The 18,859-nt window shown below is 31.5% G+C and overlaps 1 protein-coding gene across 1 annotated transcript; it reads left to right on the top strand.

Annotated features, from left to right (window-relative positions):
- The first annotated feature begins 66 nt into the window (after nucleotides 1-66).
- Nucleotides 67-3,302, top strand: LOC107423296 (heavy metal-associated isoprenylated plant protein 33). The gene is made up of 3 exons (XM_016032832.4): nucleotides 67-902; nucleotides 1,135-1,210; nucleotides 1,382-3,302. The coding sequence occupies exons 1-3, from the start codon at nucleotides 873-875 to the stop codon at nucleotides 2,851-2,853; spliced, it is 1,578 nt and encodes a 525-aa protein (XP_015888318.1). The 5' UTR covers nucleotides 67-872; the 3' UTR covers nucleotides 2,854-3,302.
- Nucleotides 3,303-18,859: the final 15,557 nt, after the last annotated feature.

Below are 18,859 nucleotides of genomic sequence, written 5' to 3'. Positions count from 1 at the left end.
AAGATTAAAAACAAATCTGAACTCTCTATTACCATGTAACCCAAAAAAAAAAAAAAACCCAGTAACATTTAAGAGCTTCACCACCATAGCAATGGTTTATGGATGAGATAAGATAATTTGACCATGAACCATGGGGTTGAAGCCAAGCCAAATTAGCCAATAGATAGAGAGAGAGAGAGAGAGTAAAAAAAAAATAGAAAAGAAAAAAAGCTCATACTTTTTGAAAGGCTCAGAAGCCAAGCGAAAATGGTTACAATCCTAGTTAGTGCACTTGGGTTATTAATAAATTTTTTTGGTTTTTTATTAAGTTACAGCAAGAGAGAGAGGGTCTAAAAATATGTGACAAAAATACCAATAAATAAAGCCTCCCCAAAAGAAAGAGTGAAGCCTCGAAGCTCTACTCTCTGTGCCAGTGTTTCTCTACACTTTGGTTTTAGATCTCTCTCTCTCTCTCTCTATCTTCTCTATCTTCTCTCTCTTACCCTGAAATAGAGGAAGCAGAGACACAGAAGTTTTAATGTCCACCCACCGCTTCTGGCCTGTTTCTTTCTCTTTCTCTATCTCTTGAAGACTGAACCTTTCTTGTTGTTGGAGGTTACTCTTGAGGACTTTTTTCTCTGCTCAGAGATTTTTCAGACCCATTTGTTTTCTCTCATTTTTCTCTGTGTTTGGGGAAACACCCAAAAGAGAGAAACACAGAAGAAAGCATTTTGTGGAGCTCTTTGCAATTCTTTTCTTTTTCTCTCTGCAATATCAGCTGCTCTGTTTTTCTCTTTATATATATATATATATATTAGATCTATCAGCCAACTCTTTTTTGTGCATTGTATCATTATTTGTACCCTTCTGTTTGTTGCATTTGAGTGGCAAGTATGAGTAAAGAAGAGTTTTTGAAGATCCAGGTACTCTTTCAATTTCTTGTTCTTTCCTTCCATAACTCTGTTTTTTTTTTTTTTTTTTTTTTTTGAACACTCTAAAAAATTTGTTATTTTTTATTTTTTTTATCTTGTTTTCCCTTTCATATTCCATTGTTAGCTTCTTTTATCAAAACTTCATTTTCGCTTCTTTTTCTTAATGATATTTCTCTTACACCCTTTTTTTCTTTTTTCTTTTTTGGATTGCTTGTGCATGCAGAAATGTGTTCTCAAAGTAAACATTCACTGTGATGGTTGCAAGCACAAAGTGAAGAAAATCTTGCAGAAAATTGATGGTAATCTTCCATTTATTTTCCCTGAAAACCCTATTTTAGTTACATTCTTCCTTCTCACCTAAAAGATCTATATATTTCATTTTTTTACCCTTTTGCAATTTTTCATCTCTTTTTTATTTAGAGTTTTCCATATTCAAAATTTTTCCCTTTTTTTTTTTTTGGTTATTCAAGGTGTTTTCACCACCGACATAGATTCGGAACAAGGGAAAGTTACAGTCTCAGGAAATGTAGACCCACAAGTTCTTATCAAGAAACTAGCAAAATCAGGCAAACATGCAGATATCTGGGGTGCTCCAAAAGCTAACAACAACCAAAACCACCTTGCCAATCAGTTCAAGAACATGCAAATTGATAACAATGGTGGCAAAGGTGGTGGTGGGAACAACAAAGGCCAAAAGGGCGGGAACAACAACACCAATCAAGGCAAAGGAGGAGGTGGACAACAGGGTCAGAACCAAAACCAGAACCAGAACCAGCAACTTCAGCAATTGCAGCAAATCCAGCAGCTTCAACAGCTGCAGAACATGAAAGGGTTTCAAGATCTGAAGCTTCCCCAATTGAAAGGAATGCAGCAACAGATGCCCAATATGAAAGACCTGAACCCAAACAACCAGAAGGCTGTCAAGTTCGACTTGCCAGAGGATGATGACATGAGTGATGATGAATTTGATGAATTTGATGATGATGACTTGGATTATGATGAATTTGATGATGACTTGGATGATATACATCCTCCTATGAAAATGGGTGGTGGTCAAGGGGGTGCAGGAGCAGTACCTAACATGATGATGTTGAATGGTATGATGAAAGGGAATAATAATCCACAGCTTGTAAATGCTCAAAAGGTTGGAAATGGTGGTGGTGGTGGTGGTGGAGGAAATAATAACAACAATAATAATGGAAAGAAAGGCGGCGGTGGTAATGGTGGTGGGCCTGTTCAGGTGAATGATGGTAAAAATGGAGGAAAGAAAGGTGGTGGTGGTGGAGGAGGAAATAATCAAAACCAAGGAGGAGGTAAAAATGGAGGTAAAGGTGGAGGCTTTCCTTCCGATTCGAAGAATGGTAACAATGGTGGTGGTGGTGGAGCAAATAAGAACAACGGAGGAGGTCCAAATGGAAATGGAGGTGGTGGTGGTGGTGGTAAAAAAGGTGGATTCCCAGATGGGGTTCAAGCTATGAACAATGGATTTGGTGGAGGTGGAGGTGGAGGTGGTGCACGTGGTATGCCAAATATGGGTCAGATGGGGGGTAACATGAACATGGCAGCAATGAGTCAAATGAGCAATATGCCCATGAACCAAATGGGTAATATTCCGGCAGTCCAAGGTCTACCGGCGACGGCAGTGAACGGCGGTGGAGCTGGTGGTTATTTCCAAGGAGCAGGGCCAGAAATGGTGCCCGGAAATCCTTATCATCAGCAGCAACAGCAGCAATATTTGGCAGCAGTGATGAACCAACAGAGAGCAATGGGGAATGAGAGGTTTCAGCCCATGATGTATGCTCGGCCACCGCCGGCCGTGAATTATATGCCGCCGTATCCACATCCACATCCACACCATCCTTATCCACCACCACCACCACCTGAGCCTGCTTATGCTCACTTTTTCAGTGACGAAAATACTTCAAGCTGCAATGTCATGTGAGAAACTAAACCCCGAAAAAAGAAAAAAAAAAAAAAAAAGAAAACTTTGCTTCTCAAGTTTGTGGGTGAAAGGATGATGCCAATATTAAATTATACAAGGAAATGGGTTTTTTTGTTTTATTTTAGTTTTTTTTTTTTTTTTTTTTTTTTGGACTTCCAATTTTTCCCTTAAATATTTACTTTTCTTTTTTAATCTGAAGGTTGAAGTAGGGGTTTTAAATTATATATGAAATAGGAGGGAGTATCTAATATTTTAGATATAAATATTAAAATGTAAGCTAAAAAAGCAACAGGGCTTAGTAGTAGTTGCTTTGGGGGGCTTTTTTCTTTTTCTATATGAGAGACTTTGTTTATATATGATGTTTATATTGTGTTTGCAAAAACAAAAATAAGATTTAGAAAAAGAGAAATGGGAAAAAGAAAATAGCCCTCTCTCTCTCTCTCTCTGTCCATTTTTCTCTTCTCTTCAGCTCTTTTTATAATATGCTCATTGTGCATTTGCTCTTTTATCGTTAATTTTAATTGTAACGCATTATCATGTTCCCTCTATTTGATTATAACAGTTTTTTGTATGGTAGGGGACTTAGCACAATGAGTAGGGTTTTGGTGGGTATATTATGGGTTTGTTTGGGACCCCCATCAATCCTGAAAGTGGTGTGGTGTGTTTGGTAATGGATGATGGGGGTATGGGGCAACCCAAATTCTCTTTCATCGTATTTGTGAATTGTCATAATTTTTATTAAATCAAAAATATTAAAAAAAAAAAAAAAAAAAAGAGTCCACTCGGGTGAGCGACAGCGATTCAGAGTGTAACTCACTTCACTCAACTAGAGTCCAAAAGCTTTGTCTCTACCTCTCTCTCTCTCTCTCTCTCTCTCTCTCTCTTTTCTCTCCTGCATATAAATCGGAAGGAAAATAAGCCGTAGAACATGTTGACAAAGACTAGCTAACTACTTCTATTTTGAAGATCTAACGGCGTTGACACTTTGACACGAATTTCTGGCGGGGTCGAGTCTTATCAACAAAAAGAGCATCAAGAAAAATTATTAATTTTAATAATATAAAAAAAGTTAACAGTGGGATACTATATTTTTATATATATATAGATATATTTTTTTAAACTATCTTCCATTATGTATTGGATATGTCACATGATGATCATGATGATAAGAAATGGGGCTCATCAAAACTCCATCTATCAAGTCTAATCAGGGACAGTGATTGATGTGGGGTCCCCAGTAGCACCCCATCTCTCAAAAGTACTTCTCTGTTTCTTCAGCTTACGATTCCCCATAATTAGTCCACCTTATTAGAAAAAAAAAAAAAAAAAATTTACAGTACAGTACAAAAAAAAAAAAAAAAGCACTAGATTATAGCTGCTGCTACTAGTATTCATATTTCAGTGGGGCCCTGTTGCTTTGAACTAAGGAAGGAGATTGGATCAGGTAAATCAGCACTCATCTTTACTGAATTTACTCCGACCCACAAGATTTTTTAGTGGATTTTGTTTTTGTGTTTTTTTGGTTACGCCAACTTGTGGGTTTTGTTCATATATATATATATATATGTGTGTATATATATGTATGATTTTCAGAAGGCTATACGGTTGCTTTGCACGGGTGCTGAGAAAAACCTGAGAGAACATTTAATGAGGATAGCTCGAGATCCAATATTCACTCGCTCCGTTTGGAAACAAGCTTAACATAGCCCAATCCTCTACTCTGAACATGAAAAATGAAAAATAAGAGTAACCCAGTTTGCCAAGTGTCTGCCATGCAACATTACACGTCAGTAAAAAGAGAATTGACTTGAACTTTGAAAGGGCAGGTGAAGAATTAAGGAATATATATATATATATATATACACAGAGTTATATATATTATCACCAAATGGGAATATATATATATATGTATATGTATATGTATCACATGGGAGAGTATATGGGGATGAGGAAGTTATGGGCTTTGTTTGGAAGTACATGCATGCTGGCACAATTTTACATGTTTTTTGCTGCCATTAAAAAAATAAAAAAGAAAGGGCTGGTTTTGTTTTTCAAAATTAAAAACAAAAACAACTTTCTTTTCTTTTTCAATTTTCTGGTCGGTGTGAGACTTGTGGCTAAAACTTTGTAAATGAGGAAGAGAATTTGCGTGGGTTATAGGCTGTATAGATGCACAAACAACGTGCAAAAAGTGCACAAAATCCATGCAGACATATAACCCAGAAATTAATCCCATTTCTTTTTAATTTCTTTTTTGGGTTATTTGAATATTTGGTTTGGTTTTGTGGAATTATGAGTTAGCTGGCTTTTCGTGGTTTACAACTTTTAAGCCTATTGTATGGAGAAATCCAGGGATTTTTAGACGAGAAAGAGAGATGTTAATCATGATGAAGAAGACACAGGACTGAAGCTGTCACTTTGTTTTTCAATTTTTATTATTTTTGTTTTCGCTTTTTTTTTTTTTTTCCTTCTGTCTTTTGGGCCCTTGAATTTGACCAAGATTGGAAAAAATAAAATAAAATAAATACCTGAACTTTCACGTGGGTCCTTAAGTAAGCTACTGGCTCCACTTGATTGGAGCTCTACTTTTTTTGGGCCCCACTGTATTTCCAATTTTGCACTCATGCGTTTTTGTTTTACAGTGAAATTATGTAATAGAACTGATTAAAAATACACACCGTCCGATCTGATGATGTTACAGTTTACACGCCCTCTGATGGATGGTGATTTCACTCAGATAGTGAACCCCAAGTGTGTCATGTCAAAAAGATGAGGGATTTCATTCACAATCATGCATGTGTGATGATTAAATTTTCTTCAAAGGCTGTTTGAGAAGCAAGGCCAAGTTCAAGGGATTCCCTTTTTAAAATATACATATATATATATATATATAAAGAAATTAAAACCTTTAGCATTTCTTCTACTCCCTACCATGAGAAGCAATTAGGTTCTCTTTAGATAAATACATATCTATATTCTTTACTTCTACTTTTGATCTCTTTTGTTGGATGAAATTAGACTCCATGATGTTTTGCAATCGTAGTTTTTTAGTCAGCATTTGAAACAAGTTATACATTATTACAAATCTAATAATTTTATTTTATTTTATTGAGGATGAAGAAATTCAAATCTAAAATTATTATACGACTGTATATGATAAAAAAAAAAAAAATTAAGATATCAATGATGAGAGATTGTCTCGAAGTACTTGTTATTGATTATAATTGTTGAAAGTTTTTTGAAAAATATATTTGTAGTCATAAATCATTATAGGATGACGACTAGATTTAAGTGAACAAGTTTCCCACCATTTAAAATTAGATGTTAAATTGACTAATTTGTTGGAACTTTGAGATTTTCTTGTATCATATACAATCAAAGGTTTAAAAAAGCAATTTTATTATATTATTGATATTGTAGGAAGTAGTTATTTCAAAGTTTAATTATTGGAAAGTTTCATTATTGGTTGTAGAAAATTTGATAGTATTTATTCCTTCCTTAATTAGGAAATACGATTCAAGTGTCTTTTGTAAGACCTCATCATAAGAATGAATCCATATAACCTATTGCTTAGGGATAACAATTGATGTTAATGTATAGGTTGGTGTGTTCCTCTCAACAAATATCAACAATTATGATGAATTACGTCAATCGTATAATAATCCATCTAAAAATTATTAAGATAACATTCGTACTTAAATCATAATTTGTTTCATCATAATTATATTGATGAATTAAATCGTATAACGTAATTAATAATTTATATATTAATTTAATATATATATATATTAATAGAAAAATTATTATTTTTTCCAAGTAATAAAAAATGATAGTACATTATAATATTTTATTTAAGAAATTAAACATAAGAAGTTGTCAATTGTTAACTCGTTAGTTTTGATAGGAAAAACATATCATTATTTTTAAGTTTATACTCGGCATTTAGTATACAAAATTGTTGAAAGTAATATAGTGATAAAATTAAGGGTTTTTGAGTAATTTGGACAGGGCAAATGGTTCCAAATAGAGTTCGATGGCCGAGAGAACCCGAGTTGGCTCGGGGGCCACCTGTTGCCTGGTTTTTGTATACAACCCAGAATTATGCTTTCTAGCTGGGACCCGCAAAACAAAATTACAAAATTACCTCTTCGACGGAAGCAAAAAAACGCCGCCTGTAAGTTTTAAATTAAAATAATAATAAAAAAAAAGGGGGGCATAAATTGTAATAATTACAAATTCGTAAAAAGCAAAAACACAGAGTCGTATATTCGTACCATCCAACGATTAAAATAATTTCGTCCTATATTCATCGCACGGCTAAAAAACGAGTTGGGTGGTTTTCTTTCGTCTGCTAGAATGCACACTTTCTTATCCTGCGCACCATCTCGCATTGGACCAAAATTTGTCCTCAATGTGCAATGTATGAGGTTTGAAGTTTGTGATAAGTAAAAAAAACAGAGAATCTTGTGACCAAGTACATGAATTATTGACAAAGCGGGTTAGCATCCTTATTTATGTTTTCAAAATCACGAGTTTGAATTACACGCCGAGAAATTTTAAAAAGATTGTAAAATAGATAATTTATTAAAAAAAAAAAATACATGAATTATTCAAAATAAAAGGCCTATAATAATCATATATTAAAAATGAGAAAAACAAATAATTGAAATTGAACCTTGTTCAAGTTATTTTCTTTTCCATTTCCCATTATAGGGAATTCAAATTTATAACTTTTCCAATAGAAAAAGTGAAGCAAATGTGTTTCTCATATACTTTGAGTCTTTGACTAATAGAATTAAACTTTACATCAAAAAAAAAATTAACATATACATATACATATATATATATATATATATGAGCTTGTATAAGGAGCTTCTCCCTAGTTGCTTTTATGAGCTTGTATCCAAGGAGAAGGACCTGATGGTCATCTCCTAATCTGGCATTTTTTCGGCACTTTTTTTATTATTTTTTTGGGTTAATATAACCTTATTTATAGGAGGAAAAAAATTGAACTAGTAGGCATGAGACCCGTGAATTTATTTATTTAAATTATTTTCTTTCATCATAAATGCCAGGAATGAGTATGTCTTCACGAGCATTTTATTTTATTTTTTTGTCGTTTTCTATCCTAAAGTCTTAACTTACTATTTTGCTTTTATATGTAAATTCAAATCTATTAATTTCGTTTTAAGTTCACGTTTCAGTGTCATTGTATATAACCACTTCAAAATACATGCAATATTATACAAATTACATCTAATCTCCATCATTTTTACATCTATACAAATATTATACAAATTACATCTAATCTCCGTGATTTTCACATTTATTTTTATTTTTTTGAAGAATTGTTTATAAAGATAGCAACGTGATTCAAGTGAATTGAACCAAAAATTATGGTAATTTTCAAAACGAAGTGACATATTGTCCCTCATGATTTGTGTTTTTTGGAAAGCTTTTTCTCACTTCTGCCACCATAATGTATATGACCTACCAATTATAGGTAACCTTTTGACAAAACAAAACCCTAGCTGCCGGAAGCAAATACTTATAATATCATGCTTTTTGAGAAATTGCAATCAAGGTTGGCTTTGAAATTCAAAGTTCATGCCTCTACAAGCTACATACATTAGAGGTTTTCCTCGCTATCTCCTATATTGGATGGCCGTGGTGGTGGGTTTACCACAATCCCCACCATCCCCTTCCACTTGAAACATGTCCCATTAACTCTTATCTCATTTCCTTTTTACCTCCACTAAATATAACACTGTATATTCCACAGTTTAAAGCACCATCCATAACTAATGTAACCCCTATGGTTTATGCTGCTTTAGCCAGATTACCATTGCCTTGGAGTTTATGTGTGTGGATACAAATTTGTTGGGAATTCCAACATTATAAAATAGATGGAAATCTATTAATGTGTCACATGCTAATAGTATTTAGCATGTTAATTAGTGATTTAAAATTAACAATTAATTGAATCTTTACCACTTAATATGGTAATAAATTCTCAATAATATAATATAATATATATATATATTATATTATTTTTCTTTTCTAGACTTTATTGAATTTAGATAATTATATAATAAGTGCTTAGAGTTGTTATAATCCATCTAGGTTTTAAATTAAAATTAAAATAATAATTATCAATACAATATACAACTAATTTATATACTACATATGCAACCCTCATTTAATTAATTGTGTTGGATAACAAAATTAATTATATACAAAATAATAATCTAGTAGGTTATTTGGTTCACTTTTATCATTTACTATATAGAAATAAGATCGACAAATTATATATAGTAATTAATTAGCATTTTTTTATTTGCGAGTATAAAGGAAAATGAATTCTTAAATAAAAGCCATTTAAATTTTCACATGGTGTTTAAATAATATTATATTTTTTATTTAAAAAAATAAAAATTTTATGTATTTATTTATTTCTATTTAATTTAAAATTATATCAATATCTAGCATTATAAAATAAATTAGATAATCCATTAATCAAAACTCACTACATATATATACATATATATATATATATATATATTCATATAGACATATATTGTCGGAATCTATAAAGATTGATGGCAAATTCAAAAAATGTAAACGTAATAATAGAGGAGGTAGATAAAAATCTTTCAAACAATTATTAAAAAAGTAGACTATATTTTTGAAATAAAAGGGCTGGATTAAATTTATAACAAACCTCAAGAAAGCTATCAAGTGAAGTTGCCTATACCCCTTATGTCTATACTCATAAAATCATAGGTTCGAGACACTCTCGTTTCCCTTGTAAATTAGAAACTTTTTTAATGATAAAAAAAGGATAAAAAGAAAGAAGGAAGCCAAAATGCTATGAAGTTATGAACCCATATATCAATGATTGTTCATGTTGGAGATAGTAAAGCCTGAATAGTGACTAAATGGCCTGCCACCGGGGGGATGGGGATCAGGTAATTAGGTTGATTTTAAAGTAGGATGTCCACATGAAAGTTGACAATTTAGCATATTTGAAGTTATAAAAATATGGAAATATTTTTGGTGGAGCCAGACTTGAGTGTAATCTAAGAAGTTAAGTTCTTTTCACAATTTAAAACATACCATGTAAGACTTTTATCATTTATGCACCTTTATTCTTTCATTCAACTACATACGTTCAATCAACTTTCTAGGTTTTAATGGTACTTACGAAACCGCCATTTTGATCTCTCACACGCAATGCAAAACAAAAGCCAACTTCATGATTATTATGTTATGAATCTTGGCTAATATATACAAGTTTTGCACATACGGGTACAAATTTTTTGTTCTTTAAAGCAACAGATTTCTAAAATTTTATGTTAATATAAAAATTAATTATTTATATATTTGATTGAGCATTAATTCATTCTCTTATAGCCATAGAATTGGTATTTAATATTATACCAAACTAAGGCCTAAAAGGGTTTGAAGTTCTTTTGGAGGATTGAGATAGGCTTGAGAGATATATACATAGCCATAAATATATGCCTGGCTAGCTTGAATCCTTTCTTGCATTACAAAGTTTGATTTGCTCCTATAGTGGAAGATGGATAAAGCCGGAGATGGGCATTAAAATGGGTATCATTGAATAGATATACATCTAATTCTTTTTTTCACAAAAAAAATATATATATATTATTATTTTTAATTATTGACATTGGAAGTGGAAGTCTTTTCAATATTAATGTTCAATTTCCTAATTGAGGGAGCGGGCATAGTCTGTCTCTTAATGCTAAGTGTGTTGAGTGCACAAAGCCAAAGTTTGAGGCTACAGCCTGTTCATTTGCATAATGTGGAACCTCTTTGTCAAACAATCATTATTTTATCTTCTATTTTCTTTTATACGTGGAAAGTCGTGAACATATAGTATTGATCTTCCTCGAAATGACTATTTTGGATTTTCTTCCCAAAAAATAAAACATGTTTTTTCTATCACAAAATCTAACAATCTTATCATATGAAATAATCTTTTATCATTAAGATAGTAGTGGTTCATTAGAAACTTTTTACGACGAATATATATAGCAAATGAGTTTCAGTTGGTGGTAAAAATTAATATGTAGAGTGGCTGCTGGCTTGATTTATTATATAAATATAAAAATTATTTAATAGATTTGTCCTCTAACCTATTGTAGGATTTATATATATATATATATATGTAAGAGAGGTCTAACAGGATCAGCTCCCAATAATTTTTAGTCTTTTGCACTTAATAAACATTGAAATGAAAATGTTTTCTATGTGCCAAAATTGAAAAATAAAATATTAGTATTACTTTATTATTTTTGAAGAGATTATAATGAATATCTTGGATGGTGCTAAGAATAATTATTTTAATTAGCATATCTTGTACTACAAGTTAGGCAGATTTCTTTATTTAGGCAATCTTGGGACAGAAATAATTACACCCGCATGTGTATCTTTGCTTAAGATATATATATATATATATATATATATGTATATATATGATGTACGAAAGGACGGAATCTGCAAAGAGAAAAGAGAGAGAGAGAGAGAGAGGGAGAGAGGAAAAATAAAATCTTAACAAAAATGAGTTGGCTTAACAAATTACTGTAGTTTATCGTGAGCTAAACCAAATTACAGACTTAGGATGTACAGATTGGACCTGTGGTTTCAGAATGATGACTTTGAGTTGCCTTGAAATTGATTAACATCCAAGGAAAATAAAATAAAATAATGAAATAAAAAAAATATCCCACAAAAGCTGATTGCTATAAGCTGTTCATTTGGTGACTTTTGCAGTGATTGTTTTATAGTTTTTTTTCTAATTTTTCACATGCCCTTTGGATTTCGAGAAATACCATTGCAGCAAATGATTATGATTACTTTTGATAAAGAGCCTAAAAACTGTAACTCCCCTGATGAACAAGAATGGAATAATTCTATTTACCAAAAAGAATGGAATAATTCTATTACAACTTTTTTTGATAAAAAAATATTATTTTCCTTTTCTCACTTCTCTCTGTTTTTGTTTTCTGTTTCCAACTCATACCCAAAAACAAAAGAAAATGCAAGCATATGTAGGTAGCAGACATGACTTTGTTGTTTCTCAATTTGACAAAAAGCTACTCATGGTCAGAGTTGTTTTATTTTTCATCCTTTTTCAACCAAGTCAAATTCTTCGATTTTACTCCATTCTTTGTTTTCATAAAGTAAGATTTTATATATATATATATATATATGCTTTTGGCAATAATTGCGCCTTGAGCTCTTTTTCCACGACAAAAATTTCGAAAAAAAAAAAAAAAAAACACTTGAAATGAAAGCAAAGCTTCTTAGACCATGATCACCTTCCTCTTACCTCCCAAAAACAAAAAGAAACTAAAGGCAAATAGTATAGCAGCTAAAAAATCCCATCTCATCTGAAGAATTCTAAGTCTAAAAAGAAAATTTTCATGGTGAAATTTGCAATCTGGTTAAGGGCTATCTCCACAAATTGTTATTATTATTGTTAAAAAATCTGTTTTGTGAAAATTTGGTGAAGTTGGGTGGGTAGGGGTCCAATATGTTGGAAGCCTGATGTATGAATAATGTTGGAGGTGGTGGGCACTGGTGCGAAAACTACATACAAAAGATTGATAATTAGAAATGACTAGTCTTTATGATACATGATGAAAAAACAAATTAAAAAGTTGTAGTGGGTTCAGTGGCAAAGCACCAAGTTTTGTTGGGTAGCTCTTAGTTTTTTATTTTATGTGTTCCTGTTTTTTGTTACAGTCCAAACATATTATCTTCTGCAATGTTTTTATAGATATATTTTCTTCTTTGTTTAAAAAAAAAAAAAACCTACAGTGATAAGTTTTTATGCATGTAGTGTGTGTGAGACTGGATAATATAAAGTAATAAACCCAGAAGCAAACTTAATAAAAAAAAAAAAAAAAACAATGGAAGGTTAGTTCATTAAAGTACAAGAACTATTGAGAATTTTGTTTTTTTAAAAGTACTTTCCAAAGATACGTATCACTACTCAAGCTATCATTTACAGTTTACTATACCTTTGTTTATATTTGAAGGCTTTTCAATGGAAGTATTATAGATATTTCAATAGCAGCTCCAATAAGTTCAAGACAATTGGTGTAAGTGCTCAATTATTTTAAGGTAAAAAACAAAATGAGTGCCCTTACTGTTTGTGATGTTGATTGATACTTCGTGTTATCAAATTATTAATTTTAAAAAAAATTGATGGCCCTTGACCCTTTTACTTAGTAAGATTAGGATTAAATGCATTAATCATTATACATATACATATATATATATATATAAATATATATTTGTATACAGTATAATCAAAGAAAAAGCTTAGCTTCATCATCACTAAGGAATTTTATGAAGGAAATAGCATGTGAATGAACCACTCATGGTCACGGGACAATTTAGAAAGATTTTAATGGCACAGATACTAACTCTGCTATTCTTTTCACCTTTTATACATCCCTATGTGCTTAAATTTCAAACTTCTTTTTTTTTTTTTTTTAGCTAATATTTAAATATTGTCATACATCTTCTAAAGAAGATAACTCCAACCTACCTCATATGTTTTGTCCACAGTAATAATGATACTCTTAAACTGGAGTTACTAAACAGTGATTCAGATTCTCTAGTTTGTTTATAATTTTAGAACCATTGGTATGTGATAATGATAATTACTATTGAGAATACACAACTTTTACCAATATGCTAAAAACATGAATTAGCAAGTTACTTATACTCTTACCAAAAAAGAGATGTTGGAGTACCACTATCATATGGGTCAGAAACTAATATATTACAGAACCACAAAAATAGACATATGCATTTGGAATTATAGGGATATACCAAACATATATTCTTCCAACATTTTTTTCTGTTAAACAGATCAGAGAATATGCACATTACCAAAAAAAAAAAAAAAAAAAATCAGAGAATATGCATCTTTTTAAATTGCATTGTTATCTTTTTTCTACTAATTTAATTTGGTGTTCAATTATTTACCCTACAAGGAGAAAGGAGAGTGTGAATGTGGCAGAAGGTATATGTGAAAATAGCGGCCCCTAAATGGCTGTTGGAATGTGTGCAAAACTTTTATTGTGCAGAGAACTTAGCTACGGCCTATGTTCCTACTACAATAACAATAAGTGAGTTTAATTACAGTCATATAATCTGAGAGAGATAGATAAAAAAGGGTTTAAAAAAACCCAAATTTCCAATGAAATAAAATAATACATGGATCATAGAAGTCAAAGTAAAAGAATTCCATGTTCAAAGCACAAAGGCCAAGGAATTTAGCAGTGAAATCACATGGAGGCCATGTTGGGCTATACTGGCTAGTAACCGGTTCACCCAATCCCAGAATGTGTAGGCAGAGAGAAAATGGCAGTCTCAGTCTCCTTACACGTTCTCTTTTTGGAATTGGGTCACCGGTGGATATTTGCTAATATATGGTTTTTGGGTTTTTGTTTTTACAACTCCCACATTCCTATGTGTTTTGGCAAATGCCTTTTATTTATTTGCTCAATTTCCCAAAAGAGTACTAGGCTGTATATATCTCTTACCCTCTTCTTTCATATGTTTGTTACTGTCTCATTTACCAAAAAAAATTGTTTAGCACTGTCTCTTTCAATGTGAGGGAGAGAATCTCACGAGAAATTCTGTTCTTCCTCTCTATAAATTGGTCAATTATCGAAAATTTATTCAACGAAAATCATTAGCTTATTTTCTTTGAGTATTTCAACGGCAAAACAATGAAAGGTATGGTACTCAATTAGACAAAGAATTTAGTTTGGGAATTAATGGTAGGTTGATGAACCCAACCAAACTATATTATCCATTGGAGTATTATAGCCTTTAAGGAATGCGGAAAGGTGGAGGCTGCTTGTCCCAAATTCCCAATTATTATAAATAAATACAAAAAAAAAAAAAAATTCAAAACCCATCACCAATCCTATTCATAGACCATCACCAATTTAGTATCACCAAGTAGAAGCATATAGTAGAAGCATATTTATTGATCCAAACCCTAATAAAAGAACTTTTGACCAGAGAAAAAAACTCCCTAAAGTCTTTGTCTACACAGCGACCAAAGAGTATCTCACTTTCTCAAATATTACTTTAGTGGAAACATAGTCCTTAATTTCATAGTCTACGCATTTTGACAAACAGTTTCATCACTGAATACTAAGCTTTATAAAAACTAAACAAATTCTTGCTATTTCATCAAATTCTGACAGACCCACATAAAGAGTCATCCTAATTTCCACATTTTTAAAAAAAAAATTTTTATTTATAAAACATAAAAAAAAATAATGCTAATCCATCTCACACATTAACATGAAGTTTACAGTTTCTTTAGGTTTCATGGGGTTTTCTTTTGGTTTTATGGGGTTGGGAAAAAACACCAATTCTGATTGGCATTTGCTTTTGAAAGCAACTAGTTAATATGATGCAGAGGATCCCAATTCAACTAGTTCACATTTCAGCATAGCCTCTGAAAGCATTGATGGGCATCTTTTTGTATTTCTTTGTGTTTGTAATTGTAGCAGGGGCATAGATAGTACTCATTTAAGACAACATTGTGATTCCAAAACTTGCATACATTTTCACAGCTATTAAGTCTAAATGTGTCATGTAGCATAAGTACGGGCCTACAATTTTTTTGAAACTTGTGAACAAAATATTTACATTTTGGTAGCTTGTGGTGTACTGAGCTAAGACTCATTGAAACAGTTTATTTATAATTTTTTATATAAATCATTTTTTCAAAATATATATTTTATATTCCAAGAATACCCTTATAAAGCACCTAGATGAACAGGGTAGGGTGTTAAAGCTATAGTAGGGGTGGTTTGAAAATTTACAGAGAATTTAGATTTTACATTTTTAATTTTCATTTTTTTTTCAGGTAAAATATCTTAAGAAAGATATTATTCCACACTAACACAAAGTACACCATTCCCTGCCTCCTTCACTGTTCTGTTTCCAATCTTTTGTCCATTCACCTCTTTGTCTTTTTGCTATCCTTTTTTTATTTTTTATTTTTATTTTTTACCCTTTCTTTGAGAAATTTGATTTATATTGGTAGCTTATAAAATTCTTATAATTAACCTCTAAAATTTACTGTTATTTATCAAAAAAGAAAAAAGAAAGCAAGAAAAAAGCTCTACTACTGTTCATTCCCCACAAAATATAATACTATTCACTCTTTCATTACTGCCCTTGAAGAAAGACCTTATCCTCATTTGATATTTGTTGGCTTTTAGCTCTAATTCATACAAAATCATGAATGTCAGTGTGTCAGAAATAATTGAAAAAAGGCCAAAGAGTAAGGTTAAAAAACATTTTGTGTATTTATTTTATTTTTCTTTTTTTTTGGTTATAAATTTTACAAAGGAAGGACCTATAAAAAGAAGGGGGGGTGTAAAATTAGAATTAAGAAGAAAGAGAGTGAGAGTAAGGGTAAAGTTGTAAAGCGGTAAAAATAGTAGGGGTAAAAAGGGAAAAAGAGAGAGAAAATGATGACGGAAGGTCCATAAACGGCGAAAATTGTCGTTAGCCTGCAAAGTGGGTTGTGGGGGTACGCCCCTATGAAGAGGCGGAATCTTTTTTTTATTTTTTATTTTTTTTTATAATTTTAAAATTTTTTAAGCCTGTACTGCTTCAAGCTTAATAAGCCCCTTTTTTTTTTTTTTTTTTTACTTCTCTCTCTCTCTCTCTCTCTCTCTCTCTCTTTTAGAGGGTCCCACGTACTCCAAAACACTAAAACCACGCTCTCATTATTGCTATCTTCCCCCATCCCCCCTTCTCTGTCGCCGAGCTGACCGTACACGTGGCATGATGTGGGACCCATGTTTCAAAAAAAAATTATGCGCTTGAAATCCGGGTGATGACGGTGGGTGTGGCGTCACGCGCGGTTGCGATGCAGGGTTAGGGTGGTCAAAACCTCCAAGAGACCTTTTCGGCTGATTGTTGGGGACGTTGATGATGACTTTAAGGGGTTGTTTGGCTTTTGTTCGACGTTCAGCTAACAACATGTTGAGTTTGTGAAAAACCCAAAATGGGCTTCTTTTTTTTTTTTTTTGGGTAGTTTTCTCACATACAGTGATTCTGGATTTTAGTTAAAGTGCTGTTTTAGGTCCATGTTTCATTTTTGGGTTGCAAAGTTTCATTTTTTATTTTTTCTTTATTTTTTTAATAACAATTGAAAAATGTGGGGTTATTATTAGATGGCAAAATATGACCCAAAAAAACCACCTTATTATATTGACACCTTATTTTTATTAAATGAAAAGAATATTTGGAAATAGTTTTTTGAATTGAATTGTTAATAAATCGGTTAGTGAGTAAAGATAATGAGATCCATTTGCTATTTTTGGTTTGGTACGCACGTATGTTTTGTTTTATGACCATATATTATTAGGTATGCTATGTTGAATAATTATTTTGACTTACCAAAAAAAAATAAAAATAAAAAAATTGAACATATCAATATTATTTGGTCATGTTTAGATATTTAATTTAGGTGGGGTTATTAATATGATTGAGTAGCTAAAGTCTAGTATTGTACGGACATAATATGTTCACAAAGAAGAAATATTCAAATTTTGTTTTTGAAGTCAAAATGAATGGTTAAAGATCAAATCTTTCACTCCCTTCTTTCTTTCTTCTTCGTCCCCTGTTTTTTTTTTTTTTTGTTTTTTTTTGTTTTGTGCTGTCAAACTTCCTTCAAATGTGTTACTTTTCTATATGAGATCTAATACAATCATTGGATTATTAAAACATCCAATCATTATGAAGAATTTTCTTAGCCAAGGTGAGCAAAAGAATGGAAAAGAAGTCAAAAACATCTGGCATACATACATAATGCATACAAACTAAATTTATACATACATGCCTTATATACATTACATATATTAATGTAATTATTAGCAATCATGAATACTAGCTAAATTTAAGCCTATCAATTTTCAGAATACTCCAAAAATCAATATTCAGCTAGAGAGTGGTGTGTTAAGAGAGGTTGCTATCACCTATAATTGTAACTTATAGGCCAAATTTGATTCTTGCTGTTTGCTTTTTGTTTACTTATTAAAAAAAAAAATAATACATAAACATCACCATCCATTGCTTAATCTACGTACTTATTAATTGACAACAACCTACTTGGAAGAAATTGATCGAACCAAAACAGAGTGATAAAAAAAAAAAAAGAGTGCATGACCTTGAAAACAGGCTTTTTTCCTATTCTACAGGCCCACCAATGGATTTAAAAAAATTCAAACTCTCTAAGGATTTGGTTTGGGTCAAGTTGTTCAACCACTTGGACTGGGCTGACGTGTTTTTGAAAGCGATTTGCTTCTCTCCAGTCTCTTTTTTATTACTATTCTTCTATCATTTTCTATCAATATTTTGAGTCTAAAATATTAATATGTTTATTTTTTTATTCTTTTATTTTTATCACTCAAAAGGATTCATCAAAATAAACTACTGTGGTCCAATCTACTTGTACAGTATATGTTTCTCTCTCTATGGATTATAATATGAGTTGGTAATGCAACATGGATCGAAAATGAAAGCCATGCATGAAGAAAAAGACAAAGAGGAGAAAAATAAATCTTCCTATGCTTTTCATGTATAGACGACCTAACCTAATGTTTTTCCTACTTTTGATAGACTTTAAAATCCAATTCTATGTGTGTGTTTTGTGTATCAATTTGTATCCAATACATAAATAATATTGTATTACTTTCCTTTTGTACTATAATCTAATAATTATCAATAGAAAAGACACATGCATGGAAGTAAATGTTGAGGATGGTATTTACTTCTTAATCTAAAAATAAAAGGAAAAAAAAAAAGGTCTCTTATAAAGTAAACATTAAAATTATAAAATATAGAGTTTAAAGTAAAATATCCTAAAGAAAAATTATATAAAGTAAACACTGGCAAATGCATGAATTAGTAGCTCTAGCTTTTT

Source organism: Ziziphus jujuba, chromosome 3, assembly GCF_031755915.1.
Source record: "Ziziphus jujuba cultivar Dongzao chromosome 3, ASM3175591v1".
Taxonomy (NCBI): domain Eukaryota; kingdom Viridiplantae; phylum Streptophyta; class Magnoliopsida; order Rosales; family Rhamnaceae; genus Ziziphus; species Ziziphus jujuba.
This window is presented reverse-complemented; position numbering and strand designations above follow the sequence as displayed.

Coding starts and splice junctions, on each gene's coding strand:
- LOC107423296 (XM_016032832.4), top strand. CDS start 873: ATGAGTAAAGAAGAGTTTTTGAAGATCCAG. Junction 903..1,134: donor AAGAGTTTTTGAAGATCCAG/GTACTCTTTCAA, acceptor TTGTGCATGCAG/AAATGTGTTCTCAAAGTAAA. Junction 1,211..1,381: donor AATCTTGCAGAAAATTGATG/GTAATCTTCCAT, acceptor TGGTTATTCAAG/GTGTTTTCACCACCGACATA.